Source organism: Microcaecilia unicolor, chromosome 4 (genome assembly GCF_901765095.1).
Source record: "Microcaecilia unicolor chromosome 4, aMicUni1.1, whole genome shotgun sequence".
Taxonomy (NCBI): Eukaryota; Metazoa; Chordata; class Amphibia; order Gymnophiona; family Siphonopidae; genus Microcaecilia; species Microcaecilia unicolor.
The window spans coordinates 255588589-255605924 of NC_044034.1; the positions used below are offsets into that span (position 1 = coordinate 255588589).

The 17336-nt window shown below is 43.2% G+C and overlaps 1 protein-coding gene across 4 annotated transcripts in view; it reads left to right on the forward strand.

Moving 5' to 3' along the window:
• Positions 1-17336, forward strand: part of IL18R1 (interleukin 18 receptor 1) — a 105905-nt gene that overhangs the window by 56633 nt on the left and 31936 nt on the right. For all 4 annotated transcript variants that reach the window (XM_030201448.1, XM_030201445.1, XM_030201446.1 and 1 more), the window contains 2 exons: positions 8817-8956; positions 15453-15614. In XM_030201448.1, coding sequence (XP_030057308.1) covers positions 8817-8956; positions 15453-15614 — 302 coding nt within the window. The remainder of the gene's footprint in view (positions 1-8816; positions 8957-15452; positions 15615-17336) is intronic.

The following is a 17336-nucleotide window of genomic DNA, read 5'->3' on the forward strand; positions in this document are numbered from 1 at the left end:
TGACCAAAACCGAGCTTCCCATTTTCCCCCCAAACCCACCTCCCCACTCCCCCCGTTTTCTATTTCTGTTGATGGCTCTCTCATTCTCCCTGTCTCCTCAGCTCGAAACCTTGGGGTCATCTTTGACTCTTCTCTCTCCTTCTCTGCTCATATCCAGCAGATCGCCAAGACCTGTCGTTTCTTTCTTTACAGCATCCATAAAATCCGCCGCTTTCTTTCTGAGCACTCTACCAAAACCCTCATCCACACCCTTGTCACCTCTCGTTTAGACTACTGCAATCTGCTTCTTGCTGGCCTCCCACTTAGTCACCTCTCCCCTCTCCAATCGGTTCAAAACTCTGCTGCCCGTCTTGTCTTCCGCCAGGGTCGCTTTACTCATACTACCCCTCTCCTCAAGTCGCTTCACTGGCTCCCTATCCGTTTTCGCATTCTGTTCAAACTTTTTCCACTAACCTATAAATGTACTCACTCTGCTGCTCCCCAGTATCTCTCCACACTCGTCCTTCCCTACACCCCTTCCCATGCACTCCGCTCCATGGATACATCCTTCTTATCTGTTCCCTTCTCCACTACTGCCAACTCCAGACTTCGCTCCTTCTGTCTCGCTGCACCCTACCCCTGGAATAAACTTACTGAGCCCCTACGTCTTGCCCCATCCTTGGCCACCTTTAAATCTAGACTGAAAGCCCACCTCTTTAACATTGCTTTTGACTCGTAACCATTTGTAACCACTCGCCACCACCTACCCTTTTCTCCTCCTTCCTGTACACATTAATTGATTTGAGTTGCTTACTTTATTTTTTGTCTATTAGATTGTAAGCTCTTTGAGCAGGGACTGTCTTTCTTCTATGTTTGTGCAGCGCTGAGTACGCCTTGTAGCGCTATAGAAATGCTAAATAGTAGTAGTAGTAGTACACATGTATAACCCAGCAGTGCATGAGCGGTTAGGCTTCAGTTTGCGGTGCTGCTAGCCTCAGTGCGTAATGGTGTGGAAAATGCAGAAATTGTTTCAGTTTTTCATCTTTCAGGATAGTCTTGTTCTCCCCAAAGGTTTTTTTTTTTTTGCAATGCTTTGTGAGTACAGCAACAAAACAACCTTTTAAGGTTGCTAGTGTTTGCAATGAGCTCCTTTTATTACTGACCAGACAGAAAGAAGAGTTTTCATTTTTGGCACAGTATATGTCATCACAGGAACAAAATAGAAGAAAACCAATGGAATGCATTAGTGGATTATAGCCTGTTTAGTTATGTTTAAACAGAAGAAATTTGCACGAAACAAAATATTTATTTTGACTTATAAAACTAGTTGTCCCTGAACATGCCTCAAAACGGAATAATCCATTTGTGTATCTACAATGTAAACTTCTACAAAACAGATGAAGTTAAGATGTGATTCCACATGCCCCAATGAAAGGAGAGTTTAATTTAATTTTACTTCCATTTAAATTCAGTATATTCCATCTTTATAACACCAGCTCTGGAACTCTTTGCCGGAGGATGTGGTAACAGCAGTTAGCGTAAAGACTGACTCATGGAGCATGGAAAAAAGAAAAAGACTGGCACCAGCCCAATTAGAAAATTAAATTCCCAGAAAAGAAAAAGATATATATTTTTATATAATACTTTGTAAGGACTGAGATGTACCTGCTTTGTAAAATGTACATTTTTTTCTTTTTTCTATTTTTATTTTGCAAAGTGCAGGAGAAAATTAATTCTGTTTTTCTTTTACCAGTATTGAACTGAGTCTAGCTTTCTTGGGCAGAGTGGAGGAGGTCTCTATTTCAACTTTTGTATGTTTTTTTTCTTTTTTTTTTTGTGGCTTCCTATTCTGTATTAGATGAGATGAGGGTCTGTCCATGTTCTGCATGTGTGACTGAGATGAAGGATTCTGCTAGCATGTAGTGTCTATGTAGGAATATGTAACAGTGCAGCTTGTTCCAGTTTCCCAACAGTAGGTATATTGGTGCTCTAGTAGGTATATTGGTGTTCTAGAGTCCAGTGTAATATATATAGCACTGTCTTTACATTGGTGGGTTAGAGCTGTTATGGTGTGGTAAGCTTGGTATTCTAGGGCAGTGTTTCGTAAGTTGGACCTAGAGTACCCCCTTGCCAGTCAGGTTTTCAGGCTATCCACAATAAATATGCATGAAATTGATTTGCATAAACTGCCTCCATTACATGCAGATTCATTGTGGATAGCCTGAAAACCTGAATGGCAAGGGGTAATCCAGGACCACCTAGGGCAGTGATGGGCAACCTTTTGAGCTTGGTGTGTCAAAATTCACCAAAACACCGAGCATAACTCGGGTGGTGTGTCACTTCAAGAAAAATCACTGCTACTAGGACCGCCCCCGGGCCCCCCTACCCGAGATCGCTGCCCACCCGAGGTCGCCAGGCCCCCCCTCCACCTGCTACCGGGCCTGGAACTAACCTTAAAGCCTCCTTTCACGTTGCAGCAAGCAGCAGCAGGGCAGACCTCTCCTCCTTCCTTCTGTGCTCCGCCCTCGCGGACGTTACGTCAGGCGAGGTCAGGACACCGAAGGAAGGAGTGGCCTGCCCTGTTGCTGCTTGCTGCAACGTGAAAGGAGGCTTTAAGGTTAGTTTCCGGGAGTGAGGAGGGAGGGCGGACCACACTGCGGCGGCGCCGCGTGTCATCGAAAATGGCTACGCGTGTCATAGGTTCGCCATCAGGGACCTAGGGAAACACTGCTCTATGGCCCAGTGTAATATTTGTGGCACCGTGTTTTCATAGGTGTTTTAGGGCTATTATGGTGTTGTAAGTTTTCAGTATAGGTTTTGGGTGTCATTTTGCAGAGTTTTGTGTTATTTCACAAAGTGTCTGGCCCTATTTGAAAGTAGGCTGTGGGGCAAAGGGTGCCTTTGGTGGCCCTTGTCACACAAAACAAAAATGCTCAAGGCTAGTGGTATCCACATCCTGTAGTGCCCATCTGATTTAATCAAAGTGTCCAGCACTGGAAGAAGAGTATGTGCAGTTCCTGAGATGAAGGTCACAATTTTAATATTTTTACATAGAAGAAGACAGGTTGCCTGCTCTGGCCTGTCCAAGGATCTCTTCTGCGTCCTAACTCCTGATGTAACTTCCTGTTTCCTTGTAGGCAGGACGTAACAGAGACAGCCTGTATTAATCATTACCCGCAACAGCCACTACACCTGAAAACAACACAGACACTGCTGTCTAGCTGACACCAACCGGCACCTATTTTATAAAAGTCTGCTCCCCCTGATGTCAAAACCTGGCTATGCCTCTGGCTGGGCTACAAGAATGAGGGAGGGGATATACTGGAAATTGTGGAATCACGTGGGAGAGGCTGGGGGGGGGCAAGGAGATGAATGAGAGGAGGGTAGTAAGTACAGAGATAGAAATGTGGTAATGAGGAGTAGATGAAAGATAGAAGAGGATAAGAGTCTGGGGAAGGAGTGAGATGGGGAAATGGGAAATCTAGAGCATGAGAAAGGAAGATGGAGAGTTGGTAGGTAGCTGAAAAGTAAAGAGAAAGGTGAGAAAGAGGGTGAAATTGAGGGTTTAATTTGAATGGATCGAGAGGCAGAGAAGAAAAAATGGAGGGAAGAGCTCTAAAAGGAAAGATCGGTGTATCACAGACAGGTGGAGTGAGGGAATGAAACAAGACAGGAAAGAGGAGAAAATACAAATGGACAGCAGCCACTGGAAAGGGTATTATCAGAAGACAAAGGAAAGCAGAAAAGACAAAATGGGACCAACATGATGGAAAAATAAAATGTCCAGACAACAAAGGTAGAAAAAAAGTGCTTTATTTTGAATTTATTAACCGGAATATGTTAACTTTGGGATATGTGTCTCACATATCTTTGTATTGTGTTCAGTGGCTTAGCCAGACAGTTGATGGGGGGTGGGAGGGAGGGGGGAGTGACCCTGAGCCCAAAGTGGGTGGGCACCATCTGGCCTCCCCATCCTCCCCTATGCCCCCTGCCTAAATGCAAAATACAAAATACAAAGATCTAAGCTGGTGAGGATTCCCAAGCCCCGTCAGCTGAAGACCTCTTACTCCAGTCCGGTGCCCAGAACTCTGAAGCTGGTGGCAGCTGAGGGACACTGCCACTAGCTGAAGAGCTTGGCGATTTCTGGCTGCCAGACTGGAGGAGGTGATCTTCAGCTGGAAGGCTTCGGGATCTCTATATGCCACAGCAAGGGAGGTGGCTAATTTCTTTTTGCGGGGGGGGCGTGGCTCATCGGCGATCCGCCCCAGGTGTCAGCCCCCCTAGGAACGTCACTGCCCTTCACTAAAGCATGGAGTAATATTTTCATTCTGGCCTGTGCTGGTCTGGCTTTATCAAACCACAGCATTGCCTACAGACAGTGCAGTGCACACTGTAAATCCCTCCCCCTCCCCCAAAAAAGAAACAAAACCCTGCTTGCTTGACTCTAACTATACTGTACTTCTAGTCCCTCTCTAGGATAGAATTAGTCCCTTTAACCCATGTATGGCTCTTTGCTATGACAAGGGCCAAAGCCCTGGTAGGGTTAGTAGGTTTTCATCTGTTAGTGAGAAAACACAAATCCCACCACTTCCACAATATATAATAGCGTGAATTGGCATGGGATGAGGAACCTTCCCAAGAACAGCAAGACTATGGTTTGAAGTGAACCAAAACTCTTTAATTATGCAATTCAAGAGGAAAATCATATAGCAACCTATTCCTCTCATAGGCTATTAACTCAGGTGTATATGTAAAGTAGTTTGAAGTTCAATAACAAACAAAACATAGGTTCCTACCAGTCCACAGAAGAATCACAATGTATATAGAATTTGCAAAGTAAAAGCTTTGCTTACCTCACAACTACCTCTCTGGTCCTTTAAACGCACATTTGTTTTGTAGGAGTACTGTGGAGTTGGCTTTTTCTTGCTCTGGACCTCTCTGTCTTTCCACAGTCCTGAGCTTCCAGGCCTAAGCCACTTAAAGTGACCCTGTGAGGGAGTGTGCTTAAGAGGCATAGGTATCTTCATATACACTCTGTCACACCCAGGAAGAGGTTTTCATTTGAAAGTACAGCTGGGGTGGAACAGAATTGCACTCTGAGAGGATAATTTTATAAAGCATATTCTAATTCTAAGCATGGAATGCAGAGTGTGCAAGGCTATTCTTATGTAGAAATGCACATACCAATAAAATCATTTATACTTTTGGGCAGCACACGGGTGGTGTTGTGAAATATGCACATGGATTTGTTTCCTTTTTAGATTTTTCCCCCGTTTTTATTCATTTGCATGTTTGTTTCAAAGTTTGTTAATAAAAATCAATTGCATATAATATTTAAAAAAAATGTATTTATTTATTTATTCATTGTTATATCCCACAATTATCCAAAAAATGAGTTTTGGTTCAATGTGGCTAACAATTATTACGAGATTACAGTATTAGTATTCGGTTAAATATATTGTGGAACATTTGTGCATATGAGACTAACCATAAACTTTCTTGAATAGGTATGTTTTTAATTCCCTTCTGAATTGGCAGTAATTGTTGATGCCTCCTATGGTCTTTGGAATTGAGTTCCGCCATTTGGTGCCCATGTAGCTGAATCCTCTGGTGTGGATGGATTTGTATGTGATGTTTTTGCAGTTGGGTAGGTGAAGTAATAGTTTATTCATATGCAGTATGTAAAGGTGCTTATTTTAGAAACATTATTTGCATTTTAGACATGCAAATAACTGGTATTTAGAGTTTTATATTGCATAAAGGTCTAAATCTCAATTTTAGAAAGCCGGGTTACACATGTCTAAAGTTGAAAAATATGCATATGGCAAGAGAGTGTGGTCTGAGCATGTTTTGGGCAGAACCAGGTAGGACCTAAAATATAAACACATATCTCCCCTTTCAGAAGGCAAATGCACATCTGTCTCTAAAGAGATCAACTTCGGGATTTACATCTGCTACCCAGGATAGCAGCGATTCAGAAAAATGTTTGTATTGAGCAATACTTCACTAAGGGGCCCTTTTATTAAGGTGCACTGAAAAATGGCCTGCGGTAGTGTAGATGTGTGTTTTGGGCACGCGCAGAATCATTTTTCAGTGCACCTGTAAAAATGCCTTTATTAAAATTTTTGGCAAAAATGGATGTGTGGCAAAATGAAAATTGCCATGTGTCCATTTTGGGTCTGAGACCTTACAGCCAGCCATTGACCTAGTGGTAAGGTCTGGCGCACATATCAGACACGTGTCAAAAATGAAATTAACGCAAGGACCACAAGGTAGCTGAGTGGTAACTCAAAATTGACGCGTGTTGGGCATGTGTAGGCACCTATGTGGCTTAGTAAAAGGCCCCCTAAAGGGATTAGGGATGACCACCCCTCCTTAATCCCTCAGTGGTTCTTGGGCCTCACCCCCCTCACACATACACAGACACACGCACACATACAAAAGTGTAAGTTGCAAGGGATACTGGGCTCTGTGACAACATTAGGAAAAATATGCATTTATGCTTCTAAAATGGGCAACGTAACTATGTATGTTCCAGCATATACATGTATATGTTGCTATTTTAGAACATAAGTGCATATGTGCTGACACATACACATTTATGTGCCCATTTGACCCTGTTGACATTTGTGGTTCTGAAATGGATGCTCCCGCTGTATGTAACCAGCACACTTGACATCTCAATTCCAATTTGTACCTCCTTTCTAAAATACATCATATGAATAAATAAATAAATAAATAGACAGCTAAACAAACCTTACATTAGGGTTAAAACGTAATTGAAAACTCAATGGGTAAGAGTGACCTTTTAAGTAAAAGCACACGTTGCTTGCATACTTTGCATGTAACCCAAAATTCAATGACTTGAGCACTATGTGGAGTCCTGGATTTTCAATATATAAGACCTATTTTGAAAGAGTTTGCATTGGCTCCTCATTGTATGGTATATTCAGCTGAAGATTCTATTAGTTCATTTATCACTTAGGAGGAAGTTATCAATGTGGGTTACTGCTAAACTGGGTTATTTTACTATAAATTGGGTTATTCTAGCACAGGTTTCCATTTTATGGTAAAATGATCCAATTTACCCCACATTGATAACTTTCATGCTAAATGATGAATTACTATTGTGGATTGTTTCCTCATTGAGACTGTATTGACCAAAATGTCAGTTGAGATCGTTGGATAAAATTTAGTTAGCTGTTCCATTATTCTGTCAAATCCATTTTAGGGAGAGAGAGTCAGTCTCAGTCTCAAAGCCAGATGCATAAAGCTCCCGTTAAGAATCCGTCTGCATTTCCAAATCGGTAAAAATTTACCGATTTAGAAACACAGAGAGATTCACAAAGAAAATCGCACGCAAATGAGCTGATCGTTGCTTTTGCGACCCAGCTCATATGCATGTGATATGGGGGAAGCCAGTTGGTGAGCTGAGCAAGTGCAGAACAGTCAATCGCTATGCGTGGCTGCTCTTCGCATGCTACAGACGGCTCTCATACACGCAGACAATTTGCGTGTATGAAAGCAGTAGATGTAGCCCTTTTTTTTTTTTTTGCAAGCACAAAAGCACATTTTTTTTTTGGATGGGCAGACCTGTGTTGTGGCTCCCTGCCTCCCCGCTGCTGCTCTGGGCTCTGAGGAATCAGCAACAGGGCTTGGTTCCACCCCCAGCTGTTCCTGCTGCTTCCTTCTATTGGCTGGCTGGCATCCTGGAACGCCCATCTCCCTGAAGATGAACTCTCATTGGCTGGCTGCTGTCCCAACTCCTCCTCCCTGCAGGGCTTCCCTGACGACATCACTGTAGAGCTGTGAGCTGATTGGATCCGAACTCCCTGGTGTCCCCCTCAGTAGTGAGTGGGCAGGACATCCCAGGCTGACACTGTCCAATTGGTTTAGCCCCTCACTGTTGTGCTTCTAAGCATGGGAGATGCTGTTTCCCAGCTGAGGCTATTTGACCCTTGTCTCCTTGCATTTTTGGTAAGTCACCATTACTTTTATGCTTTACATTTACTGCCCCCCCCCATTTCTTGCCAGTAAAATGCCATTTGTAAAAAGAATCTTGGCACGGCGTTCATACATGCTCCATCTTCCCTGCCTTGTTTCTCCCCTTCTCCTACTTGCGATAATGAAGAACTGGCAGGTCCAGACCTCCCGTTAAAATTTCCATGGTAAAGGTAGGGACTGCTTTTATGCATGAGGTCGAAATAGTAATTAGCTCATTATAATAGCTTTGCATTCTATTTTCGTTAGCTGCTATCGTGACAGGAAAATGGCTCAGAGAACCCTTTTGTGCATGTCCCAGTTTACTACTTGTGCGCTAAACCGGCTAGAACTAGTTTAAAAACCACGTTGCTGGCTCATTAAGTTTAGTGCATCTGGCCCTCAGTCTCTCACTCTCAATCTCTCTCAGTCTCTCACTCTCAGTCTCTCTCTTTCTCTCTTTTTTTTTCTAATTGCCTTTAGTTTGGAGCTACCTTCTGCAGGAGTTGAGACAAATTCCATCCTTCCTGTCCTTTACAAAATGATTGAAAGCTTACTTGTTCATGCAAAGCTTTTCCTGGTGATTAAGCTGGTCCTAACTGGGGGGATATTTCTGTTTACACGTGGTTGTTTTAAAACGATCTTATGTTTATTGATCTGTTCATAAATCACGTATGGTGCTTGTAATCTGTTTAGACTGTATAAATAATACAGGATAGAAAATTGGCTAAATAAATAAATAAATGTTTTTTTGCACCAAGCATTTAACTTCACTAGTGGCTTGTGCATTGTATGGAAAATCCAAATAATTTTTTAACACTCTATTGAGAACAACTGCCTATATTTTACATTTTTAGGGTTGTAGATGGGAAAAACTATATCACAAAACAATTGCAATTTCAAAATGTTCAAGAAGAAGATCTGAAGTACACATATATCTGCAAGATGAGCAGCACAGTTCAAAATGATAATAGAACATACATGCTAAAGAAGAAAGGTATGCTTCCACTATAATTTTACCATGCCTCTCTTATTTTCTCACGTTCAAACGTATGACAGTTATGGCTACTTAGAAAAATTCAAGAAAAGTATTTATTTTCCTTTAAGCGTGACCCTCAGGTCAATGGTCCTAGTTGTGTATCCATCCACCTCATGATAAATTATGATTAGATTAGCTGCAGTAATTGAGTATATCCTTATACATAGTGACCGAATGAACTTATCCAGGTAACTTCAGAAGTTGCTCACATAAGATAAAGTAGTATGGTTGCCATATTAAGGAGGAAGTTATCAACATGGGCTACCGGTACAATGGGTTATTTTGATACATTTCATTCTATTTTAGAACAGATCCCATTTTATGCAATGAGACCTAGTTACGCAGTGGTGTACCAAGGGTGGGGCTGCAAGGGGGTGAAGACAGCAGTTGCACAGCTGCTGGCTCCACGGTTCCTTGCTCCCTCTGACGTTACTTCCTGTTCCAGGGCAGGGAACCGGCGGAGCTGACAGCCGCACGACGGCTCCCTGCACCCCTAGGAGGTGATGCGCTTCGGGTGGTGGAGGTGATGCACCGGGGGGAGGGGGGTGCGCAGAGGAGATCTGCCCCAGAGCCAACATAGGAACACCACTGCAGTTACTAATACCTAGTTGATAGGGTTCTAAGCTTGCTGGGAAGACATAATATGATGGGGGAGGAGATCTGAATGCTGAATTGAATAGGGGATTTTGTCTGGTCATCATAGTAATTAGAAGTCCTAGCAGACACACTGGATATTATATAGCTGTAGGAACCTAGGAGGCCAGATGTTTGGGCAACAGCTGCATTAGGATGGGATAATAGACCTAGGTTCTAACTGAATTCTTTCTTACCAGCTGCAAAGTACAGTAAAACAAGAATTCCTGATGAAAATGCAGTGTTCACATAACTGGGTCTGTCTGGCAGGATAAGCAGGGAGCATGGGGGGCTAGATATAAGGAAAAATCTACGCTAGAATTCATAGCTATTATTATAGAATAAACCTGCTCTATGCCTAATTTAGGTATTGGGATGTACATCAGCATGGCCTAAATGGACGTGATTAAATTTGGTCGCATGGAGAGGTGCTTGGTGTATTCAATATACCGAGAGGAAATTTAAGCCAGTTCTATAAAATTTAGGCATACTTTAAAGAATACACCTAGGCATGTTTTTTTTTTTTACCATGCAGATTTTTCAGGTGCCGTATATAGAATCTAGTCCTTAGTGCCTAACACAGATTAGTAAAAGGACCCAAAGTTAGGAACATAAATCCTTTGAAACTCCAGCCACTGGCCTGAGGCTAACCTTGCGGTCACTTAAAGGGTCTATCCTCAGCATAGCTCAGGTCCACCTGCACCTGGGCATGTGCTTTATACTAGCACCCTCCTCCCACCGACTGGGTCCCAACCCCTCTGGGCGAGTCTCCCACTTTCAAATTATCCCTGGTGAATTCTAGGTTACTGCGGCCATACTCCCAGTCTTCCCACAGTTCCTAGAAAGCACTCACAGGCCCAACACACAAACTTAGTCAGTCCAAGGAAGCAGATCCAATAAACTAAAAAAAAGAAAAGTTTATTGTCATAAAAATATTGAACTATAAAAACAGATGGAAAATGGCAGGCATATAACAGGTAACTGAATAAGGATCAATTATAAAACTATCTAAACATTTTATCACTACCTGGATAGTGCCTGGGAAGTACAGGAAATAGAGCTGCTCACAGGTTACAGAATATAACTGCTCACAGGGTCTCAGTAAAGAGGTCTTTCTCTCTCTACTTCCAAACTGAGACTGGAGAAAAATCCAGTATATCTAGACTGAATTTGAGCTCCTGGGCCAATCAGAGCCCAGAACAACATTTTCTAAAAGTAGCTGGCCACATCACTGCAGGTTACTTCCTCTTTGTGTTACACTAAAGAAGGAACAGTCATTTCTCTGTAACAGCTTTAAACATAAAACATGCATCACCTGCTGGCCAAACTACAGAAATACACTTCAAGAAATAATTAGTACAGTTTACGGGCCTACAAACCCACTGTTTTGTCACAGCAGAACTTAGTTCTTTGCAAAGCTTTGTGTTTAGACATGAGAAAGGAGGGGAGCTAGGTGTGAAATTAGAGGCAAATCTGTATGCTCATTTGTGCAAGATGATAGATAACAACTGAAAAACATAACACTCACCTCAGCCGTTTTTTTCTCCAAGCTGAAGAGCCCTAGCCACTTTAGCCTTTCCTCATAGGGAAGTCATCCCATCCCCTTTATCATTTTTGTCGCCCTTCTCTGCACCTTTTCTAATTCCACTATATCTTTTTTGAGATGCGGTGACCAGCATTGAACACAGTATTCGAAGTGCAGTCACACCATGGCGTGATACAAAGGCATTATAACATCCTCATTTTTGTTTTCTATTCCTTTCCTAATAATACCTAACATTCAATTTGCTTTCTTAGCTGCCGCAGCACACTGAGCAGAAAGTTTCAACCCATCATCAACGACGACACCTAGATCCGTTTCTTGGTTGGTGACTCCTAACATGGAACTTTGCATTACGTAGCTATAATTCGGGTTCCTCTTTCCCACATGCATCACTTTGCACTTGCTCACATTAAACGTCATCTGCCATTTAGACACCCAGTCTCCCAGTCTCATAAGGTCCTCTTGTAATTTTTCACAATCCTCTTGCTGTTAGGTTTTCAAGGCAGAAACTAGGTTCGCGAGCCCTTGGGCCACTGCCGTGGAGCAGCAGTGGCAGGCAAAACCACCCCACACCAGAGACAAGGCAGAACTCTGAAAGGAACAGCTAGACTTCACCTGCACTTGACCGCCGTTCCTCAGGAGTTGAGCCCCTGGGTGCAGGCGGCCAGCAGGACTTACCGGAAAGGGCAGGAACTGGATACCAACTAGGCTGAACAGGGACTGAGGGTCATAGGGGAAAGGAATATACATGGGCAGCAAGACAGGAACTGGGCTAGGACTCACAGACAGACCATACTACACAAGGCAGGAAAAAGAACAAGCTAAAGGACAGGAACTGAAAGCTGCCAAGCAGCCACTGAAACAGGGTACAAATACTGACAGACAAGAGTCAGGACTGAAAGCTACAGAGCAGCCACTAAGCAAGAGATACAGACAAGCAGAAACTAGACCAGGAATGCAAACCAGAAACAAGACTAAGAAATAAGCAATAAACATAAGCTAAACTACACACAGACTAACTAGAAACAGACAAGGAACTATACAAGAAACCAGACTAGGCAGAAGTTCAACAAAGCACCAACAAACCAGGGCCCTTAGACGATACAAAGGCAAACACAGAAGTTTCCAGGTGATTAATAAAGCCCATCAGCTGCTGAAGTTCAGCTGCAGGAATCACAAGGCAGCTACGGGTGCTGTTCAGGCACAAACTAGAGAAGCAAGTCTGGCAGCCCGGAAGATCCGGGCCGGACTGGGCTGAAGTCTGGAATGGGTGACAGTTCATAGCAGCCACCGGTTCTGGCCACCAGAGGGCGAGGTGAGCACAGACAAGGAAACAGTCACAAATGTGACACTTGCGATTTAAAAACTTTAAATAACTTTGTGTCGTCAGCAAATTTAATTACCTCACTAGTTACTCCCATCTCTAGGTCTTTTATAAATATGTTAAATAGCAGCGGTCCCAGCACAGACCCCTGGGGAACCACACAACTACCCTTCTCCATTGAGAATACTGACCATTTAACCCTACTCTCTTGTTTTCTATCTTTTAACCAGTTTTTAATCCACAATAGAACACTACCTCCTATCCCATGACTCAGCAATTTCCTCTGGAATCTTTCATATTTTCTTGTGATATTCTCATTATATGTTAACATCCACATTATACATACATTATATCAGTAAACTGTATATTCTATTTTCTTTTTTTTTGTATATCTAACCCTTGGATGTATCTTATTTACATGTATGTATGTATATACTTATGTATATATATATATATGTATATATTTTTTTCCAATTCATTTTTTAATTATTTTGAGCATTTAACCTTTTTGTTTATATGTATAATATCATGCTTATTTTCGAAAGAGGACGCCCATCTTTCGACACAAATCGGGAGATGGGTGTCCTTCTCACAAGGTCGTCCAAATAGGCATAATCGAAAGCCGATTCTTTTACACCCTCGACTGCTTTCCGTCACGGGGACAACCAAATTTCATGGGGATGTATCAGCAGGGCAGCGAAGGCGGGACTGGGGCGTGAGTAGGAGATGGTCGTCCTCGGCCGATAATAGAAAAAAGAAGGGCGTCCCTGACGAGCACTTGTCCGACTTTACTTGGTCCATTTTTTTTCACGACCAAGCCTCAAAAAGGTGCCCCAACTGACCAGATGACCAGCAGAGGGAATTGGGGATGACCTCCCCTTACTCCCCCAGTGGTCACTAACCCCCTTCCACCATAAAAAACAAGTTTAAAAATACTTTTTTGCCAGCCTCTATGCCAGCCTCAAATGCCATACTCAGGTCCATCGCAGCAGTATACAGGTCCCTGGAGCAGTTGTAGTGGGTGCAGTGTAGTTCAGGCAGGCAGACCTGGGGGGGGGGGGGGGAGGTTGGGGGGCTCAGCACCCAAGGTAAGGGAGATATGCACCTGGGAGCAATTTGTGAAGTCCACTGCAGTGCCCCCTAGGGTGCCCGGTTGGTATCCTGGCATGTGAGGGGGACCAGTGCACTACAAATGCCGGCTCCTCTCACGACCAAAGGGCTTAGATTTGGACGTTTTTGAGATAGACGTCTTTGGTTTCCATTATCACCGAAAACCGAGGATGACCATCTCTAAGGTCGACCTAAATGTCAAGATTTGGGTGTCCCCGACCATATTATCAAAATGAAAGATGGACGTCCATCTTGTTTCGATAATACGCGTTGCCCCGCCCCTTCGCGGCACGGTCCTTAGAGTTGGACACCCTTGGAGATGGTCGTCCCCATTCGAAAATGCCCCTCCACGTTTACATTTTTTTTATTGTTCATTGTAGATCCCTGAGGCAGGCACTTGGCCGAAACACGGTGCCGTATCAGGTTTCTATGAATAAAGCGTTTACATCTAGCTTTCTTTTCCTCCTGTTGTTCTTGGAAGAGCTCTGCTGGTCACACTACTCATTTTATGTTAAATTTAGACACGGCCATTTGCACCAACTGAAACGCAGTGCAAATCCTCCTGCCTAAATTAGGCATGTATCCCCCTTATTTTATAACTATGCATGTAAATTCTAGGAACATCCCCCCCCCCCCCCCCAATCCACCCATGGCTCTCCCATTTTTACACCCTCTTTTCAGACTCATGTATAAAATTTAGGTGCAGATCTGGCACCTAAATTTTCATGTGTAACTGCTAATTAAATTCAATTAGCACCAATAATTGCTTGTTTGGATGCCAATTATCAGCACTAATTGGCTCATTCAATTAAGTTGGTGCGCACCTCAGAATATGGGGGTTAGTGCGTAAATGCGAGGGGGCAGTACACATGAGTAGAGCGTGAGCAGAGCTCTTACTTAAATATGTAATTTACAGAATACTGTAAGTTAGGTGCATTGACGTGGCTACAGTTATCCCAGGTCTATGGCTGGTGTACATGAGGTCTCTATTTATTTTGTAGAGTTGATTGTATTTGAGACATGAATAGTGCATATATGCCCCAATTATTGTTATTGTTTGATGATATATATATGGGTACATAAATGTAATGCTAGCATTCAATAATGGAATCTGGGTACCTAGATGCTGTTATAAAATAGGCTACCAATGTGCATCCTCAGAGCACACAGGGAGAGTTCTCAGGATTTGGGGGGGGGGGGGGGGGGGGGGGGGGAGGGGCATTGGATGTTTATATGTTTTGTTTGTGATGTTTTATGTACTATTTTATGAGTGTTATATTGTACTCTGCTTAGGTGGTTGGATAGGCAGGCTGTAAATGTATTAAAAAAATAATAAATAAATAAATAAATAAATAAATAAATGGAAGTGTTCAGGTTTGGAATATCTCCTTTAGAGCTTATGCACAGCCTTGTTTCAGTTTCATCCAGTTCATATTAAGTATTTCATAGTGCATTGACACAGATGGAATGTCATATAATTTGCTAAGTTTTATGAACTCAAAACCAATTATTTTCAGATAAGTCAGGAAAGTTGCTAGTTTGTGCATGTGAAATTATGCATGTCGGTGCAATATTACCTACCATACACAATGGTTTATAACAAAGCAGTGTAATTGTTCAAAAGTTCTTTCTTAAATACAAGCTTTGATTGAATGCTTTGTAGACCAATGTTAATGAAATCATTATCTGTTTACAACTTCATCCAGAATGGACTCATTCTTTCTTAATTGTAAAGGTTGGGGAGTTTAACAATGCACAGAGCCAAGTTTCTGCATTTATGAAATTTATATTTTACTGTAAAATAACAAACATAATATTTCTATGTATGCTTTTTTTTCTCACAGAGAAAACGCCACATATTCCCAAACATGTCTTCGCTGCTGGAATGACGACTGCAGTAATATTTTCAGCAATAGCTATTATTATGGTAGTTTTGTGTTTGATCTTCAGAGTTGACCTGGTCTTATTATACAGGGATCTAATGGGAAGAGATGAAACATTGGCAGGTAGGTGTCTTCTGCTGTGAACACACAGTGAAATGTAAATCAGCTGAATGTTTGAACATGGGGGGTGCAATTAATTTTAAATAGTGTGACATGAAAAAAACACACTTTTTTTTGTCTGTGCATACCTCTGTTTTCCCTACATACATCTATCCCTTAATTCTATAATTTTAGAGGCCAATATTTATACCACGGAAGGCAGCCCAGCTAACTCCTGCGGTAGGCGGCAAACCCAGAAATCCAATGCCAGGCCATGTCCGGCGCATGGCATTGAATATCTGGGGGGGGGGGGGGGGGGGGTTGGCTACTATGAATACAGCTGGTTAAGCCAATATTCATCGGTTGACTGGCTAAGTTATAGCTGCCAAAGATAGACCTGCTATTCACATGGCCTGATTGTGTGACATGGAGGGGCATAATCGAACGGCGCCGGCCAAATAGCTGGCCAGCCATCTTCGGGGACGGCGCCATAAGTGGGCGGAGCCAACCATATTTTCGAAAAAGATGGCCGGCCATCTTTTTCTTTGCTAATACGGTTGGGCCCAGCCAAATGTCAGAGTTCGCCGGGTTTGAGATGGCCGGCATGGGTTTTCGGCCATAATGGAAAATAATGCCAGCGATCTCAAACCCGGCGAAATCCAAGGCATTTGGTCGTGGGAGGAGCCAGCATTTGTAGTGCACTGGCCCCCCTCACATGCCAGGACACCAACCGGGCACCCTAGGGGGCACTTCTAAAAATTAAAAAAATAATAAAAATAGCTCCCAGGTGCATAGCTCCCTTTCCTTGGTTGTTTAGCTCTCCAAATCCCCCCCCAAAACCCACTCCCCACAACTCTGCACCATTACCACAGCCCTAAGGGGTGAAGGGGGGCACCTACATTTGGGTACTGTGGGTTTTGGGTGGGTTTTGGAGAGCTCCCATTTACCACCACATGTGTAACAGGTAGGGGGAGATAGGCCTGGGTTCACCTGTCTGAAGTGCACTGCACCCACTAAAAACTACTCCAGGGACTTGCATACTGCTATCAGGTAGCTGGGTATGACATTTCAGGCTGGCATAGAGGCTGGCAAAAAAGGGGTTTTTTTTTGTTGTTTTTTTGGGGGGTGGGGGTGGGGGTGGGTGGGAGGGGGTTGGTGAACACTGGGGCAGTAAGGGAAGGTCATCCCCGATTCCCTCTGGTGGTCATCTGGTCATTTCGGGCACCTTTCTGTGCCTTATTTGTAAAAAAACACGTCCGGATGAAAATGTCCAAGTGTTACTCATGGACTTCGCTGCTTTTTTCCATTATGGCTCAAAGACAACCAAGTCTTAGGAATGGCCAAGTCCTGCCTGCACCATGCCTCTGTATGCCCCCTTGAAATTTGGACGTCCTTGCGACGCACTTCAGTTAGAGACGTCCAAAATCGGGTTTTGATTATACTGATTTGGACGTTTCTGAGAGATGGACGTCCAAGTGCCGATTTATATCAAAAGATAGACGTCCATCTCTTTCGAAAATGTGCCTAATTGAAAGTCATGCAGATGTCCCCACAAATAGCTCTAGCCTGAGCCAACATTAACAACAACCCTCAACAGATTGAGGCAGTGAATATGATGCACCAAGTCAACAGGTATTCATCATAAATCCATGCTACCCAGATCCATGCTTGCAGTGTATGACAGGTATACTAAGGGGCCCTTTTACTAAGCTGCAATAAAAAGGACCTTGTGCTAGTGGCAGGGGG